Source organism: Engystomops pustulosus, chromosome 9, assembly GCF_040894005.1.
Source record: "Engystomops pustulosus chromosome 9, aEngPut4.maternal, whole genome shotgun sequence".
NCBI lineage: Eukaryota > Metazoa > Chordata > Amphibia > Anura > Leptodactylidae > Engystomops > Engystomops pustulosus.
The window spans coordinates 95,684,201-95,703,425 of record NC_092419.1 but is presented as its reverse complement, the minus strand read 5'-3'; the positions used below and the strand labels follow the sequence as shown (position 1 = coordinate 95,703,425).

Sequence of the window (19,225 nt, the reverse complement as noted above, 5' to 3'; positions counted from 1 at the left end):
TTTATTCTACCATCGTTTTCTAGATCCGTAGGCACATGAATCTGTGTATTCCCATTACTATTCGCTATATATTATATAGGAGTACTGAGGCTTTTTTCTTGAATTACTGACCATTTGCATAAACATGTTATATATTATTGTATCTTGTGTATACACTTTTTAGGTCCTGACGAAGGACCCGTTGGGGCCCAAAACACTGCACACTACTAGATTTTTGATTGCTATACTACTATCAACACTTGAAATCATAATACTTTGGAATGAGGGATGATTTTTTGGGGGGGAATTTATACAAAAGGGATGGTACCCTAATCGTGAAGCCAAGATTGCAATAAAGATTATGGAGTGACGTGTATGAATATACTATAACTAGTCCCTGATGTAATTCCTGGGGGATATGTCTTGGGAGTGGTCCGGGTAAAGTGTAGGCAGAAGGGATTAGGCTGAGTTCATATCTGCATCAGTCATTACACAATAGTCACTTATGAAGAGACTGGGGCTTCACAAGTATCATATGGCATATAAGCGTTATGTCCAGAGGTGGGACATTAATGCCTCGCCAAGTAAGCCAAGGGGTCTCATGACCATCATACTGGAGTGTGATGCCCAGAGGTTGGACCTACATCTATTGGGAAGACTTGGGGTCTTAAGACCCCATCTAACTGGAGATGGAGAGGTGGGCCCTACATCTCCTAGGATGCAGTGGCCAGCAGATAACTTACTAGGACGAGACTGGGGCTTTATGACCCTCATTTTGGAAATAGCTGTTATATCCAGATTTGGGACCCTGATTTGCCTGTGTGTAATCTAGCAGAACCTGGGTGACACTGGGGACAATGGTTCATAGTTTTGGAGATTGGAGTAATTTCCATACACAAGGGACAACATGGAGGACAGCAAGTTGTGAAGACACACCCAATGGGGCTCATTTACTAAGGGACCTTTTTCAGGGATTACACGGCTTGCACAGATATTTATGAAGTGTCTGCGCTGGGATTTTGGCACACGTGACCCTTTTGTGGCGCAGCTTCCATGTGACACAATTTAGGGGGGGTGCCGATTCGGACTGAGCGCGGGATTTAACTTTCAGATTGTGTGGCACTCCCACGCACGTACATGCACCACTAAAAAGATGGACCCGGACCTGAGCGGGGAAGCGACACATGCAGGATATCGGGCGCACGATCTTAGTGAATCGCGGCAGAGTGCATTATAGTCGGACAATGCACTTTCTGTGAACTCCAGCAGCACGGTAAGTATATGTACCCAATGTGTTTTTGGCTATTCCTTTTGAAAAACACACCTAGAAGTCACCGTTTCATATACATATCAATAATCCGCACCTTATGGATTGATCCTCCGGCATCTCCAAGGAAAACAACTGTGCGTGAGTCTTCCACTAATGCAGCGACAGCGGTGAGACTGGAGTCATTAGCAAGCAGAGGGGTAGCGACCACAGGGACCCGACTGGCAATGGGGCTAGGTGTGTGGTCTCCTCCACATGGGAAGTTCTGGGGGGATTCCTATAGAGAAAAACACATGCATGGTCACATAACATCCAGCTGTGGAGCCATATCTACCCAAAGTATGACAGAGACATGAGGATGGATTCTATTCTTAGGGACTTTAAAGGAACATACAGTCCTGCTGCTACTGATAACATAAGCAAAAGTAGGACTGCAAAATCAGATCTCCAGGACTGCTATCCATGGCCAAAACTCCTGACAGGGGTTGAAATAAATTCAACATAGGAGGCAGAACCCCTTCCCTAATTCTTCTCAAGGGACATATTAAACATGACCCCAGTTATCTTACCAGCATCTCCACTTGTGCTGCCCTTGAGATACACAAGTATAAGGGGGATGGTACTTCCGACTGTAACCACGTTCAGACACATACCTTAGGAAGTGACGCACACTTGGAGTTCACTCCATACTCAATTCCAGCCTCCTCTTGACCACCTTCCCCTTTCCCAGACTCGGTGTAACACAAAACTCGTGCTTTTTCAATCCGGTCCTCAATGTCTTTCATCTTAAAGGAACAGAGCGCTGTCCGGCTACTGGGAGATGGAATAGGGCCTTGGCTGGCCGAGAACACCACAAAAAGCTCTCTGTTCTTGGTCTCCAGATGGGCCGCTTGGGCCAGGTTGTATCCTTCACATACGAGAGGAACCTCTACGTAGGAGTAAAGATGGATGTCCTTGCTGCAGACACTTCCCAGATAAGTCTTGTAGTCCATTTGGGATTTCGACCCACGCCGGTAAAACAAGAAGTAAACGTGACCTTTATTGGAGAAAACTCCCACAAATGTGTTGTTGTAATCCGAAAAGTCGCCCACCACCAGTTTGCCCAAACCTTCATTGGAGAACACTGCTGGCTTCTCCAGTTGGCGAATAGTAATGGGTGGGATTCCACTAGACAGTCGAGCTGTCAAGCCCCTTCCCACGAAAAGGTGATCCCCTTCAACTATCCCAACAGTGGTGACCTTGGGATCGTTGGCGGCCACAAACTGATTGTCACCAGGGTCCTCAGTTCGGTAAATGATATTAGAAATATTTGCCAAATCCCTTTTCTCACAAATCCCTTGGAAAACATGTCCACAGGTCAATAGCTCTCCTGCAAAAGTGTTGACAGTCAATAGCTTGTTAGAGTTATGGGTGGAAGACGCCTGGGGACAGTCTTTGAGTTCTTTAAACGGAAGGCACTCCGGACTGTCCAACACCGGCCCGGTTGTATCTTCTGCCAGAAGCTGGAGGTCAGGCGAGAGCTGGAAGATCCAATTGACGGCCCCAACGTAGATGAAGCCCGAGCCAGGGTCAAAAGCCATATGGTTAAACGTGACATTTGGTCGGAGGAAGTTGGGAACAGAGGAAACAGGCAGAGATAGGCAGAGGCAGACAAGCAGGGAACGGGCCAGATCCAACATAACGATCACCTTCAATGGGGAAATAAAATGGGAAAATATTAGTAAAACTAAAAAGATAAAAACTAACTCCTCAATTAGTCATGGAAAGGGCACGCAAAGACTGAGTCAAACATTACTGGCACAGGTGTACAGTATTCATGGAAAGAGATAAAGATCTACCACAGATGAATTGTAGAAGCCTAAAAACATGGTTCTAGCTTTCAATGTCAGGAAGTTCTCCGTCTTAGCCAAATTTTGTGGTTTTAGGAAAACAACTCATCAAATTTTCTGTGCTGAACCAATGCCCCAATGTTTCCCACAACGGACCTTAGTAGTCCTACATTGAAGGGAAGGACCCTTCCAAGATTTACCATGCGGAGAATCTAAGACTGGACATGTTGTTCACTATTGTTCACCGAGATGTCCACCATGAGAGGTGTCTGGCAACCCCTTATCTACAGCTGGCAAAGACCTGAGACACTTCCAGTAGAGAGTTGACCACACATGACGCCTTGTTCTAGTGGACACTTACCTTTTATAGACCACAACATCAACAGAAAGAGTCTACGAAGTTGGGTTCCACCAATCTTTGGTCTCTGGTATGATATAATATTGGACAATAGACACATTGATCACTCCGACTTTACGACCTCTAAAACTTTCGGCTTAGAAGCTTTTTACCCAGTTCTGTCCTTATTTCCATAACGAACTTCACCTCAGATACCACATAGAAATCATCTCCTCTAATCCAAGCCAGGGCTGGCCAAACCACGAAGGGGAGCTTAATCTTTCTCCTTAATCCTGAAGGTTTATAGGTCAGAACATCACACAAGAACCAGAGTCATGTAGAGCATCCAGGGTTAAAGAGCACCCTGTAGCTCAGCTTTGAGGACATCTATGAAGGTTCCAGGGGGTTTACCAGAATTCTGAGTGAGACTGTACATGAGAGGTTAATAGAAGAAGTGTATGTTATGTGTAACATAATAGTTGCTTAGTTTTGCATCCAGGTGCAAGATGGCAAAACAATCCCAGGGTACAGACTGTACAGGCACAGACGGGTCCAACAGCAGATGAATGTTCTCCGGGCCGTAACCCCGGGGTCATATCTATGGGAACTAGAAGATGGGAGGTGTAAAGGTTATCTGATGTATCACAGGTCACATCCACTGAGCTCAGCAGAGAAGTTGACATAACCTCAGACCTCTAGATGTGTGGCCATCGGACCACGGACCTGTCATTAGGATCACTCCCACCTGACGGCTCATTTAAAGGTGAACTAACAAAAAGAAAATGCACCTCACACTTACTAAGAATACTGAAAACAAGTCAAAACGCATCTGAAAAATACAAATTCTGGGTCACTCGGGGCATTACTTTCCAAAAGGAAAAATCAATGCTAAAGCCCCTCCCCCTCAGGCAGCACTAGTCGAAGTTGATAGAATGTGAAGAAGATGGGTCCCAAGGAAAAAAAAATACTTCTTTTTTTACTTAATTTTGTTTAGTGGCCATTACATATATAAATATTCCCGAATATGCCTGGTTACCTGGTTAGGTACCCAATAGTCTTTTGGGGATTCCATAAGGGGGGGGGGGGGTGATAAAAACATCGGATAGATCATGATTTGCAGACGCCCATTGAAGTGGATGAAGAACAGGGTGAGCATGCACAGCATTCACAAGGGGTACTTCAGGGGACCCCCATCTGCATGGTCACTGGGAGTCAGACACCTATATCCTACCCCTAGGGTACGTTAACAATGGAGGACAACCGCTTTAGAGGTCTCATTTTGTAGTTCGTATTTTCATTCACAGACAGCAAAGACCTTAAAACAGGTAAGAAATCGCAATACAAAGTTAAAAGAGCTCCACAGTTTCTCAATATACTTTCTGCATCAATTCCTTTCCTTTTTCTAGATATGTGTTTGTCGTCAGTCTATAGGAAACTTCAGTGTTTACTTCCTGTGAATAAAAACCGGTTTCTGGTCATTATGTCACACAGGTGCACAGCTCGTTATATCCCTGGTCATGTGATGTCACACAGGTGCACAGCTCGTTATATCCCTGGTCATGTGATGTCACACAGGTGCACGGCTCGTTATATCCCTGGTCATGTGATGTCACACAGGTGCACGGCTCGTTATATCCCTGGTCATGTGATGTCACACAGGTGCACGGCTCGTTATATCCCTGGTCATGTGATGTCACACAGGTGCACGGCTCGTTATATCCCTGGTCATGTGATGTCACACAGGTGCACGGCTCGTTATATCCCTGTCATGTGATGTCACACAGGTGCACGTCTCGTTATATCCCTGGTCAAGTGATGTCACACAGGTGCACAGCTCGTTATATCCCTGGTCATGTGATGTCACACAGGTGCACGGCTCGTTGTATCCCTGGTCATGTGATGTCACACAGGTACACGGCTCGTTATATCCCTGGTCATGTGATGTCACACAGGTGCACGGCTCGTTATATCCCTGGTCATGTGATGTCACACAGGTGCACAGCTCGTTATATCCCTGGTCATGTGATGTCACACAGGTGCACAGCTCGTTATATCCCTGGTCATGTGATGTCACACAGGTGCACAGCTTGTTATATCCCTGGTCATGTGATGTCACACAGGTGCACGGCTCGTTATATCCCTGGTCATATGTTGTCACACAGGTGCACGGCTCGTTATAACCCCGCTCATGTCATGTCACAAAGGTGCACGGCTCGTTATATCCCTGGTCATGTGGTCAGTTGCACTAGAACACACAGCTTTGATTACTCTGATATAATGAGTCGTGTCCCTGCATGACATCACTTTACCAGGGATATAATGCGCCATGCACTTGTGTGACATAACTTGACCAGGGATAAAATGAGCCATGCACCTGTGTGACGACATATGACCAGGGATATAATGTGCCATGCACCTGTGTGACATCATATGACCAGGGATATAATGTGCCATGCACCTGTGTGACATCACATGACCAGGGACCTGTCTTTACAGGAAGTAAACAATGAAGCTTCCCATAGAATGACAGCAAGCAGAGATCTAGAAAACTGTGAAGAATTGATACAGAAATTATACTGGAAAATTGTCCAACTTTTCATTACATGAACACTACCAATAATTTGCTGTAAGTGGACAAGCTCTTAATGTTTTAACATACAACGAACAGGGTGAAACCTAAAACAAAAATCCCCTATAACAATAATGAAGCAGGTTGATGACATTTGCTCTCCCCCCTGGTCTAGGACCTCTGGTATACAGCAGGCGAGGGGTGTACACACAGTAATGGCTCCAGGCACAACCGTACATGACACATGAAACTTCCAGCAGTTTCGGCTGTGGGTCGGATAGTCGCAGCGCGTCACATAGAGACCATATACTACAAATCTTCCACCCATCCCGGGGAGCCAATAATGCTTACACCCAGGGTCCTATATCCATATGGGGAGACTATGAACAGGAGCCGGATCCCGGGATTTCTCATATTAAAGTGTCAGGTCGGGATGAATAAGTCACCGCTAAACGCCCGAAATAATACGGGACAGGATGACTGGGAATTAGAGGTTTCTTAAAGGATTCTCAAGGCGACCACTAAAAACACAGCAGCTCCTTGTACTTTCATGTGTGGAAAATCCCATTGTATTAAGAGCACAACAAGCAGCTGATCCCGAAACGAGTCAAGTGTGAACCTGTCCTATATTTACATAGGGAACCATACAGGGAGAACCAAGGACGTCTCCTGCGTCTATCACCCCCATCCTCCATTACTGGACCTTCAACTAGGAAGTGTGATAAGGTCACCTGAGCCATTTCTATGCTGTCATGGACAATTCCTTTAAGTCACCAGTCACTGTGTATAGACAATACTATCTGTATAGGACACAAAGGACTGATGATGGGAGTGACGTTCGCCTCATTACCACAATTTAGTATTAAAAACTTAACCCAGGAGGATCCCATACATGACACATATAGGGCAGGTACTTACGGTGTTATGGCTCCACTTCTATACGCAGCCCATACTGACAGCACAGAAACAATAGGCAGACGTGCACATGTAGGGGCCAGGGGACACTCATAGGAGGGGGACAGGAGACAAAGTGCAGAGAGGTGGATTATTGGCCGGCTGCAGCTCCACACCCCTCCTCCACCCTGACAGCATCTGCCACATGGGGAATAGTGGTGACATCCCGCTGTACAGAGCAGCGATGTGCATCCCTGGATCTGCCAGAGTAACCCTTACTACACAGCCAGGCTGCAGATCATTCCTCCAGTAACCCTTACTACACTGCCAGGCTGCAGATCATCCCTCCAGTAACCCTTACTACACAGCCAGGCTGCAGATCATTCCTCCAGTAACCCTTACTACACAGCCAGGCTGCAGATCATTCCTCCAGTAACCCTTACTACACCGCCAGGCTGCAGATCATTCCTCCAGTAACCCTTACTACACAGCCAGGCTGCAGATCATTCCTCCAGTAACCCTTACTACACAGCCAGGCTGCAGATCATTCCTCCAGTAACCCTTACTACACAGCCAGGCTGCAGATCATTCCTCCAGTAACCCTTACTACACAGCCAGGCTGCAGATCATTCCTCCAGTAACCCTTACTACACAGCCAGGCTGCAGATCATTCCTCCAGTAACCCTTACTACACAGCCAGGCTGCAGATCATTCCTCCAGTAACCCTTACTACACTGCCAGGCTGCAGATCATTCCTCCAGTAACCCTTACTACACCACCAGGCTGCAGATCATCCCTCCAGTAACCCTTACTACACCACCAGGCTGCAGATCATTCCTCCAGTAACCCTTACTACACTGCCAGGCTGCAGATCATCCCTCCAGTAACCCTTACTACACCACCAGGCTGCAGATCATCCCTCCAGTAACCCTTACTACACCACCAGGCTGCAGATCATTCCTCCAGTAACCCTTACTACACTGCCAGGCTGCAGATCATCCCTCCAGTAACCCTTACTACACCACCAGGCTGCAGATCATCCCTCCAGTAACCCTTACTACACCGCCACGCTGCAGATCATTGCTCCAGTAACCCTTACTACGCTGCCAGGCTGCAGATCATTCCTCCAGTAACCCTTACTACACAGCCAGGCTGCAGATCATCCCTCCATCACTAGTGGACAAATAGAGTGGAGGGCCGAGAGCCAAATTTCAGCATGGGAAGAGAGCGCAGGAGATTTCCATGAGAAAGATTCATTATACCAAGTGACAAGACTGTGCTCCCATTTCTTAACAACGTCCTTATGTCCTATGGAAGTAGTGACTACTCCATGCACAGATATTCCCTCCGGGGAAGCGTTGTGACAGAAGTGTGCGTGACATCATCCCCCAGGACCACCGCCTTCAATTAGAGAACCTTTTAAAGCCCCCACCACCTGATCGCTGCCTGTATGTCTCATGTCTGCTGGAACCTAATACAGAATGTAATGTAATAGAATAATAGTGCAACACCAAGTTATAAGATACCCCAGAACTGTTACGTGTGTTAAAGGGGGTGTCCATAAAAAAGTAGAACTTTAAGGGTGTCTGGTTTTGCATCACAAAAAGGAGCTGGGGTGTAATACCTTGTATGGCCTGTCACTGTTTCTGAAATAATCAAACCATATTCTCTTAAAACAACCAAATCTCCATAAGATTTGTCAAAATTTACATTCTGCATGAAATAATCTTTGAAAACCAACAATGTCCTCTATTATTCTTCCTAAAAATTGGTGAATAAATTGACAACTTGCTATTACCAGATGTGGGCTTGTCCCTGCACCCACCTTTGACACACCCCTTTGACAAACTGAATGTTAACACCCAGTTGTCAGTTGATTTATCAATATCAGGGCAGAGATACAGGTGTTTAAGACAGAGACAAATTTCCAAAATAAAACCTGACAGCTGATGAGTCTCTTACGAGCTGTCAGTAAATTTACTTTACAATTGGAATCTATGAGTCGGACTAATGTTTTATATTTGGGGACTGTCAGCTCTGGTACACACTGACCCCGCTGCTGTGCCAAAACGATTGCCATATGTCAGACCCATGTACATGGCGTGATGGGGTGTAATGCGTTGTACATGGGGAATCCTGTATTACATAGAGGTCTCCCAGCGCTGGGCACAGCAAGTGATTGATGGGACCGGGCGGTGAGAGAGCGCCTTTCCCACACAGAAGAGGTTTTCAGGCCTGGCAGAGACACTGACCTCCCCCACCCACCCTCATGCCTCGGAGCTTGATGCCAGTACAGGCTGTGAAAGCCCCTCATTGTGCTGGGGGCTCTGATAAGGTCTCTGTGGAAATAAAAGGATTTCTCTGCAAACCATGAAAATAATTGGGACATCAAAATAATGACTCACTACAGCCACTCCACAAAGTGACAACATTCCCCGGCCCGGCAGCGGATATCACGGAGCTCAGACGTGAAAACTTTATGGATAAGGAAAGAGCTGAGCAGATTGTATGTAGTGTCCTATCTGCAGGCAGCATGTTATAGAGCAGGAGGAGCTGAATAGATAGGACACTATGTAGAAGCATCGATAGCACGTTATAGAGCAGATTGTACAGTTTCCTATCTAAAGGTAGAATGTTGTAGAGCAAGAAGAGCTGAGCAGATTGTATATTGTATCCTTTCAGCAGGCAGCATGTTATAGAGCAGAAGGATCTGAGCAGAAAGTACATAGTGTCCTATCTGCAGGTAGTGTGTTATATAGCAGGAATGGGATGAATAGATTATAAATAGCATCTTATCTGCAGGCAGCATGTTATACAGCAAGCAAATTGTACATAATATCCTATCTGCAGGCAGGATGTTATAGAGCAGGAGAAGCTAGACTGATTGAACCTAGTATCCTATCTGTAGGCAGCATGTTATTGAACAGGAGGAGAAGACATCGTATTTAGTGTGCCCTCTGCAAACAGCATGTTATAGAGCAGTAGGAGATAAGCAGATAGGACACCATGTACAATCTGCAGGCAGCATGTTATAGAGCAGGAGGAGCTGAGCAGATTGTATGTAGTGTGATATCTGCAGGTAGCATAAAAAATGAAATTTTTTTGCGTTCTACTTTTTTGCGTCTTCTCTACACCTGTTTGTCCCCTACCACCTGAACACTGACCTTGCAGAGAGAACCAGGTGAGAGTCTGAATGATGCCCTGACCTCCCATATCACTGGGAGTGATAGAACAGCGCCACTCTCACTTTTGGGCTGTCTTTGGTATTGCAACTCGATTAGACTGGAATTTCTACAAAAAGCAGATTCACTTCTAATCCTGAACATTCCCTTCTCAGTCCTATTACTGGTATATGTAGCCGTAATTATAATCCATCCATACACAAGCTCATAAATGTAACCTCATATTTAGCCCTTCGGGGTCAGGGCACTACAGGAAAGCCTTAAATCAGCTATTCTTACTATGACCCCAGGGAGGAGAAGTCCCATCTTTTTGTCTAAGCTACTGTTTTGGTATTTAATCCTCTGTACCTGTCACAGACATCAGAGGAGGAGGTGAGGGGGATTCCTGACACTTCACAGCACAGCAGGAATCCGTCTGCCCGGGGTGGGGGTCCCATCTGCATGAAATGATTGTGTAAAGCAAACAGTCATATTAGAGATAGGGCTTTGTGGGCTAATCCTTGTAATCACCAGCTCAGAGGCCAGGGGATGGATAAAGCCGAACAGAACAACAACATTAAAGGGAACCTGTCACCAGCTTCTACCCCATTAAGCTACTATCCCCCTCAGGTAGGGCATTACCCCTCTTATGTGAAATCTTGCCCGTTTACCTATATAAATCTCCTCCAAAGTTATGTTAAAATAAGCGAAGAAGAGTCATATTTCCCTGAGATGAGTCAAGATGGGAGGCTGCATTGGGTTTGTCACTTTAGATGCCATTATCTTTTATTCTATAGTACCTAGAAACATATTCTAGTGTCATATCAAAAAATAGGAATATCATCTTTCAGATCACATCAGGTTTGTAGGTCTGTGAGCTACAGAACCTGCAATACAGACAGTTAAAAAAAGGCGGGAATTAGATTTGTATCTGCAGCCCACATTCCCAACACGGGGCTCATTTACTAAGCGCCCGTCAGACGCATTTTCGTTGGGTTTCCCGCCGATTTCCGTTTTGCGCCGAATTGCCCCGGGATTTGACGCACGTGATCGGATTTTGGCGCATCGGCGCCGGCTTGCACACGACAGAAATGGGGGGTGCTGGCCGTCGGACAACCCGACGGATTCGGACAACTCTCAGGATTTAAGATTTAGAGTTGTGTCGCAAGACAAGCACTTACAAGTACCGGGAAGAAGCAGGTGCGGACCTTGGCGCTGAAGCGACGGATGAAGGAACTCGGGCACACGAGATACTTGAATCGCGGCAGACCAGAATCCTCGTCAGATAACGCACCGCGGGATCGCGACAGGACCAGGTAAGTAAATCTGCCCATATGTCTTTACCTTTCTGTAGCTCCAGTTCTGTAGATCACAGAATCATGAGATTCCTAACTTTCACATATGCAATATGTCACTTTCACACCAAATATTGCTACATACTATAGAACCGAAGATAGGGCGGTCTGATCATTGCAGCCTCTTATATTGACTCATCTCAGGCAAACATGACTCTTCTCTGCTCATCTGCAGACTTTTTTTCTTAACGGGTAAATGGTAAATATTAAAATATTACATTAAAGAGGGAATTCTAGAAGACGACATTTCATACCCATACCTGATGTGACTTGTAATGTAATGGGGTCAAATTTGGTGACAGGCTCCCTGTACTATTCAATGTGATTCTGTCTATAGAATAGAGGAAACCCACAGCATAGCCAATTATGGGACTAACCATTGCAGCATAGCCCTTTCTTATACTATGCCATTCCTCGTACAACATACTTCTAACTGGGGACGTATCGCAGAAGCGAAAATCTAAAAAAAGTCGATTTTTAGCTGTTAGATCAAGATAATTCTGAGCTACAATATATCTGACAGTAGTCTTCTATACTGGGGTGGCTTCTATTAAGTCCATGCCCCTATGGTGACTACTTTATGCCATTATGAGATTTACAGCATGTCCTGCCCCCCTCCCCGTCTCCACACTGAGCCCCTCCACCACATCGCAATGCAAATTCATGAGGCGTCAATGGAAATCAAAAGCCCAGGAAGCGACTAAATCCGATATAGAGACATTATGAGTATTCAGGTCATGCACTGATGTACCCTCAGTCAGGGGTGCTGGGGGATGGGGGGGGGGTTATCTGTGTATTTAGAAATGTACTTAGGTGAAAGTGACCCTTAAAAATACAATATAAGGAAAAAGATATCTATTCTATTATATATTTTAATAGCGAGCAGCCATTACTGGGACTTGTGTCTAATATTTCTGATGGAGGATTTACTATAAGGCCATCCGACTCTCAGGGAATCTCTGAGGTAAAAATCTATATTACGGACATGTTAGGCCTCAAATGAAAAAGCTGTGCTAAGGATAAGTGAGTGTTGTCCATGGCAACAAATCAGATTACAGCTTTTATTTTGAAATAAGCCCCTAGGAGATAAAAGCTGGAATAGGATTGGTTGCCAATGTATAAAGAGTTGATTACATGGCGAATATTAAAAAAGAAAAGATCTATGTTGATTCTTATTATACGCCATAAGATCATGTTTTTTTCTCTCTTTAAATGTTTTTTGTAACAATACGGCTTATTATATTTATAATGAGCATAGTGGATGGAATATATATATTTTTGTCTGGTTTCTGCAGCAGGCAGAGTATTTGGGCCATTTCCGCTGCAGTTTGGTGATCTTCTAACCCATAATGCCTTGCGTCACATTAATCAAGTGTTTTGGAGACTCTGTTGAGGTCTAGGGTCTCCGTGACCTGTCAACCAATCAGTGTGAGAATAACGCCATTACTAGCCACCGTTTACACCGCCACGTAACTTATGTGGCGGCTTAAAGGGAACTTCAATTACCCTACTGAACTAACTAGGTGGAATATAAGCCACAAATTTCTAAATTCCCTATTTTATGTGAAATCTCACATCTCGCATTTACCTATTAAAAATCTCCTCCAAAGTCAGGCAAATATGACTCGTTTTACCTCATTTTCACATGAGATAAGTAAAGTTTGGCTGCAGGGGTAGTGTCACTTCAGAAGCTGTTCTGTATTATCTAGAAATAAGAATCTAGAGATAAGAATAATCTCTCAAATCCCATCAAATGTTTGGCTTTGTGAGATACACAACCAGAGATACAGACAAAATTAGGCGGGCACTGGATGTGGAGTTTGCATTTACAGCTATGCATTTAGCTGTCTGTATGTTTGGTTCTATAGCTCCCAGAACCATAAGAGTGATGTGGTCTAAAAGATTAGATTCTAATCTTTAATATGACACAAAAGTATGTTTCTAGGTGCTACAGAACAGAATATAGGCGCTTCTGAAGTGACACTTCCCCTGCAACCACTAAACTTGACTCATCTCATGTGAAAATAAGGTGAGAAGGGTCATATTTGACTTGGGCTTTTTTTTTTTTTTACCTGTAAAGCGGTGAGATTTTATATAAAAAAAGGAAATCTAGAAAAGACATTTAACACCCAACTGAGTTTAGTGTGGAAAAACCTGGTGACAAGATCTATTTAAGGTCACTGAGACTTTCGGCTAAAGCCCAGAACGCACAAAGAAGCCAGTAAGTGCGTTTCTGAGACGTACAGCGACAATTTTGACCCAGAGAACCCCTTTATGGGTTTACGACAACCCTACAGGGTAAGCTAATGTCAGACGTCTATTAGAGTCCAACATCTACAAGAATCAGAACCATATTTAAGGTCTTTTGGGTACACATATTCCTAAAACAAGCAGCAGAGACAGCGGCGTGTGGGACCGGCCTGCGCTGTTGTTTGTTTCCCCTTCACTCCCTTGCGGTGACGGCCTGGGAGACTCGGCTATACTGGAGCGATCCACACGGGATTCAGGTGTGTGCGCTCCTGGATAGAGGTAAGCAGCCAGACAGACATGTTCTGCAGGTGTGGGGGAGGGGAGACTCCACAGAGGACCACAAACAGAGCCGAGGGATGGTCCCATAATTATCCCTGTATCGTGTGATCACTCAAACTTCCGTAGGGCGAGACAAGCGGCTCTACTGAAGATTTTCATTTTTCTTTGTTCTCTCTTTTGTCAGTCTTTACTGCAGTTCTTGCATTCTATTCATGAATCAAAATGTAAAAGGTCAATGTGCACAAAATTCACACAGACAGCAGGTATATTATGGTTGAAAGAGGGGGGGGGGGTCTGGGTCTTAAAACCTCTGGAGTGTAAAATACCCAATAATTTTTCCAAAAAAAATTTGTCATCAGTCCCAAATGTATAAGAGGAATAGCCAGTTGTGTTATCAACTAGCATTTCCCTATTGTGCACAGTCTTATTTACAGGCCTGCATACACCATTCTCTTTACAGAAACAGCGCCACCCATGTCCATGTCAGCGTCAGGTATTGCAGCTCCTTGAAGGGAACTGATTGATTGTTTTTGTCAATGACAGGTCCTTAGTAGAGAGCAGACAGATGTGTCCCCTGATGCATGCTACACCATATTTCCTTCCTCATAGGACACAGGTCAGACTAAGCAACTGCAACAAAGGATCTGAAACTATACAGGGAAGTCCCCGCTGCTACAGCCATATACTGTCATCCTCGGATGGAGACACAACATGTCTGGTAGTATCTAAATCTGATATTCACAAGGATCCTATGATATACTCACCTGTTATTCTACAAGAGAGCGACCCTCAATATTGAAAGCCAGATTTTTACGGCTCCACCTGTGTAGGTGTCAGTGGCGTTTTTAGGCCGTTTTAAGTAGTGCGTTTTCAGATCGAGAATAAACGCGTGTGTTTTATGAAAACGCATGTGTTTTTGACAGGTTTGACCAATGATCTTAATTCAAACTGGTCAAAAACGCATGCGCTTTTCAAAAACGGCCCAAAAACGGCCTAAAAACGCCACGTGTGTCACCACCCTTAACTGGGATTCTTGCATTCTATTCCTTCAGGAACAATTCTACAGATGCCAACCATATAATTGAACCTCAGGAGCATATATTCAGTACTGTATTATAGACAAAAAGCTATGGGGCCTAGTTTTGGGGTTATCCCCCACCCCACAGGTAAGAATCACGGAGCCCGATCATGTGATGTGGTTAGATCACAAAGTCTGTCATCCCAGCAGATAATGGGGAGGACACGGCTTCTGTTTAGACAGGGAGTGGCCGAGACAAAGGGAGAAGCCGGGGAATATTATATATAGTCACTCGTGTCTGCCAGGATTTACTGCTCCTCGTGTGGATCAACATAAAAGGGTTTTTGGTCATGGGGGCATCATACGAAAATTAACATCATCATGTCAGGGATTGTGGGCATCTGTGTGTATGTTACGGACAAGAATCTCTCCAATAACATGAGACTTGATCAAAACCTAATGTCCCTAATATTGGTTGGGGGGGTGGGGGGGGGGGGAGGGCAGCCGCTGCGGCACAGATATTGAGAGGATCAGCCTTCGCGGCCCAGATGCTAGGGGAGGCGGGACAGCCATTGCGGCCCAGATGCTGAGGGAGGCGGGTCAGCCATTGCGGCCCAGATGCTGGAGGAGGCGGGTCAGCCATTGCGGCCCAGATGCTGGAGGTGGCGGGTCAGCCATTGCGGCCCAGATGCTGGAGGTGGCGGGTCAGCCATTGCGGCCCAGATGCTGGAGGTGGCGGGTCAGCCATTGCGGCCCAGATGCTGGAGGTGGCGGGTCAGCCATTGCGGCCCAGATGCTGGAGGTGGCGGGTCAGCCATTGCGGCCCAGATGCTGGAGGTGGCGGGTCAGCCATTGCGGCCCAGATGCTGGAGGTGGCGGGTCAGCCATTGCGGCCCAGATGCTGGAGGTGGCGGGTCAGCCATTGCGGCCCAGATGCTGGAGGTGGCGGGTCAGCCATTGCGGCCCAGATGCTGGAGGAGGCGGGTCAGCCATTGCGGCCCAGATGCTGGAGGTGGCGGGTCAGCCATTGCGGCCCAGATGCTGGAGGTGGCGGGTCAGCCATTGCGGCCCAGATGCTGGAGGTGGCGGGTCAGCCATTGCGGCCCAGATGCTGGAGGTGGCGGGTCAGCCATTGCGGCCCAGATGCTGGAGGTGGCGGGTCAGCCATTGCGGCCCAGATGCTGGAGGTGGCGGGTCAGCCATTGCGGCCCAGATGCTGGAGGTGGCGGGTCAGCCATTGCGGCCCAGATGCTGGAGGTGGCGGGTCAGCCATTGCGGCCCAGATGCTGGAGGTGGCGGGTCAGCCATTGCGGCCCAGATGCTGGAGGTGGCGGGTCAGCCATTGCGGCCCAGATGCTGGAGGTGGCGGGTCAGCCATTGCGGCCCAGATGCTGGAGGTGGCGGGTCAGCCATTGCGGCCCAGATGCTGGAGGTGGCGGGTCAGCCATTGCGGCCCAGATGCTGGAGGTGGCGGGTCAGCCATTGCGGCCCAGATGCTGGAGGTGGCGGGTCAGCCATTGCGGCCCAGATGCTGGAGGTGGCGGGTCAGCCATTGCGGCCCAGATGCTGGAGGTGGCGGGTCAGCCATTGCGGCCCAGATGCTGGAGGTGGCGGGTCAGCCATTGCGGCCCAGATGCTGGAGGTGGCGGGTCAGCCATTGCGGCCCAGATGCTGGGGGTGGCGGGTCAGCCATTGCGGCCCAGATGCTGGAGGTGTGGGAGTTGCAGATGCTGGGGTTTGCCTCAGCAGCACAGATGTTGGGGGGCAGCCATTGTGGCACAGATGTTAAGGCAGGTGGCGGCCATTGCAGGTGATCACTTTGCATCATATCTTGATAGTATTCTCTGGGTCACTTTTGTGATCCGGACCCATCTCATGCCATTGGCGGCTTTTTCCAGGAGGTGTCTTTTCAGAGGTCTGTACAGATGAGACTAATCTGACGGTCACTTATCCCCTGCCCTGGGCAATAAGCATGGATGCCCCACAGATCTTATCCTACATGTTTATGGGGTCGTTGTGGAAGATAGCTGAGGGCCACATACAAATATAAAGGGCTCTGGCACCTTCCTTGCTCCAGGCGTTTCCCCCTCCTCCCCCACCTTGGGAACCTTTATATAACACCCAGGCTATAAGATGCTCGTCCAGCTGCCTCGGCTCTGCTACATATGACACCTTGCTGCTTTGTTCTGGGGATACAGGACTTTGTGATTCATCCTGGTGCAGTTGGGTAAACACGGAGCGCATTCCCTTTGTCTTTATCGCTGCGGCTTATACGACAGGTCTGGGTGGGGTGGAAGACAATGGTACAAGGGGTAGGATGGAGGACGGCGGTGCTCATCTTACAGGGATTGTCATACCCCTTGGTTTAAGAAAATAAACGCAAATAGCCCTTTAAGAGCAGCCGATTATCTTCCATAAAAAAAAGTTTGCACAACTCCCATTCCCATGTCTCCGTGATCATGAACATTGGATAAGGGCTTGCCTACAAATTGTGCCTCTTTTCTTGCTAAAATCCCAGTCTGACTCTGTTTTCCAGCTTTTTGGGGACTCAAAAAAAAGTTTTGTAGACTGTTTGACCTGAGATGCAAAAGTTCCTGTTGTGTTTTCCTATGTCTGGAGGAAGATCTGATCAATATCTCAAGCAGGAAGCAGAGCACAGGGAGCCGGATAGATGGACACCAGAAGACGTCTCCCACAGCCATGGAAGGAACCGTAACAATGTATCTTACCGCATCTGTATCCTGCCCGTGGCTGTACACTCCTGTGCACCGCAACAAGCTACATCCTATCATACAATGCTACAGAGGACAGACAGATACAAAGATGTACAACATAAAACACAGAATATAACAAAATAAGCATCTGCAGATTCACCACTACAACCCCCAGCATGTGCAACATAACAGGAAGGCGACTAATAATTTTCCAGCTTTCACATACGTCAAAGGCAATGGAGCGGAACGGATCCATCCACTAACCCCAAGCAGCAGACAAGCCTGATCTAGTCCAATGGGGGCCACATGATATTATCACATACTCCATGATGTGGGATTCGGCGTCAGGTCTGAAGAAGCGGAACGAGATCCACCACATGTCCTTGGATTGGATATGGAAGGTTAAGATAGATAACTAGGATAGAAAGTCACCTGAATGGGACAAGCCTAGATCAGTGTCATACTTCCCCACACAACCTGTGACCAAGGGCGGCGCTATTCGAGGAATGAGCTACTGAGATCTTGGTCCCTTCATTCTTATAATCACTGAGGGCCCTAGAGGTCCGGCCATAACCAATCACAGTCCCTAGTGATATTCCATAGCATTACATCACGGAAAACCCCTTAAAAAGGGAAACACCGCACAAAATCTACATTCATTACGATTGTATGATTTCCCTTTTCTTGTGAAAAACATGATTATGACAGAGCTGCAAAGCACGAAACCTCTGAAAAAAGTTCCCAAAACGAACAGTGAGGAAGTTTTCTTCTTAAAAAGAAAAAAAAAAGACCTTACAATTTAAACAGAAACCTGATCACTGTCACAATTTGATCAGTCTCCCCCATATATCCCGCACCCCCCCAATATGGCAGAGCACAATGGCATCTTCCCTATCTACAAGGCCAGGGTCAGTCATGTCTTGTCAGTGCCAGAGTTTATGAATAGGTTTAAAAGATTAAGGAAAAACTCCCCCCAGGGAATCTTCAAGATGATTATCTGCTCATGGGAACAGATTTTTAGGAACAGAAAACACTATAAAAGGAACTCTATAGATTTCTGCCCCCAAGACATCACATTTGACTCTTAACACCAAAGTTATTGATAAGTTCTGGTCAACCACATCTTTTAGTGGCCACTTTCCATGACTCCAGAACGGTGACGAGGACGGGGCCGATGTAGGTTGTCACTAGGATTGTCTAAAACCTGTAGAACAACTGAGCAGATTCTTTACAACCTGAAGAGGAGACTCAAGGACTTCCATTTACGAGTGTTTTTTATGGCATGTACCCGCCCAGCGGGAAGCCCATTACCCCATCAATAAAGGTTTAACTTGTAGGAAGATGCGGACAGCTAAAAAAATACACTAATGTACCCATAATCATAGTACACAACCCCCATATGGCACCAATAATAATATTTATATATGCAATCATATTCCATGGCACTATATGGCAAGTGATCCGGACTCCAGATGCCAGCTCTGTCCTTGCCAATGGTGGTGCCAGGGCCCGTCAAATACAACTGGATCTACATCTACCCCCTCAATGTCTCCATTATGTGAAGGATCTATCC

At 46.5% G+C, this 19,225-nt stretch overlaps 1 protein-coding gene across 4 annotated transcripts in view; it reads right to left on the bottom strand.

Moving 5' to 3' along the window:
• PLXNB3 (plexin B3) overlaps nt 1-19,225 on the bottom strand; it is a 43,463-nt gene that overhangs the window by 23,288 nt on the left and 950 nt on the right. For 2 of the 4 annotated variants that reach the window (XM_072124116.1, XM_072124112.1), the window contains exons 2-3: nt 1,900-2,934; nt 1,344-1,523 (exon numbers count right to left, since the gene is read on the bottom strand). In XM_072124116.1, coding sequence (XP_071980217.1) covers nt 1,344-1,523; nt 1,900-2,925 — 1,206 coding nt within the window. In that variant the 5' untranslated portion in view covers nt 2,926-2,934. Of the gene's footprint in view, nt 1-1,343; nt 1,524-1,899; nt 2,935-6,899; nt 7,050-10,405; nt 10,496-19,225 lie in introns of those variants that run through there. The other 2 variants (XM_072124115.1, XM_072124114.1) reach the window with 2 other exon arrangements.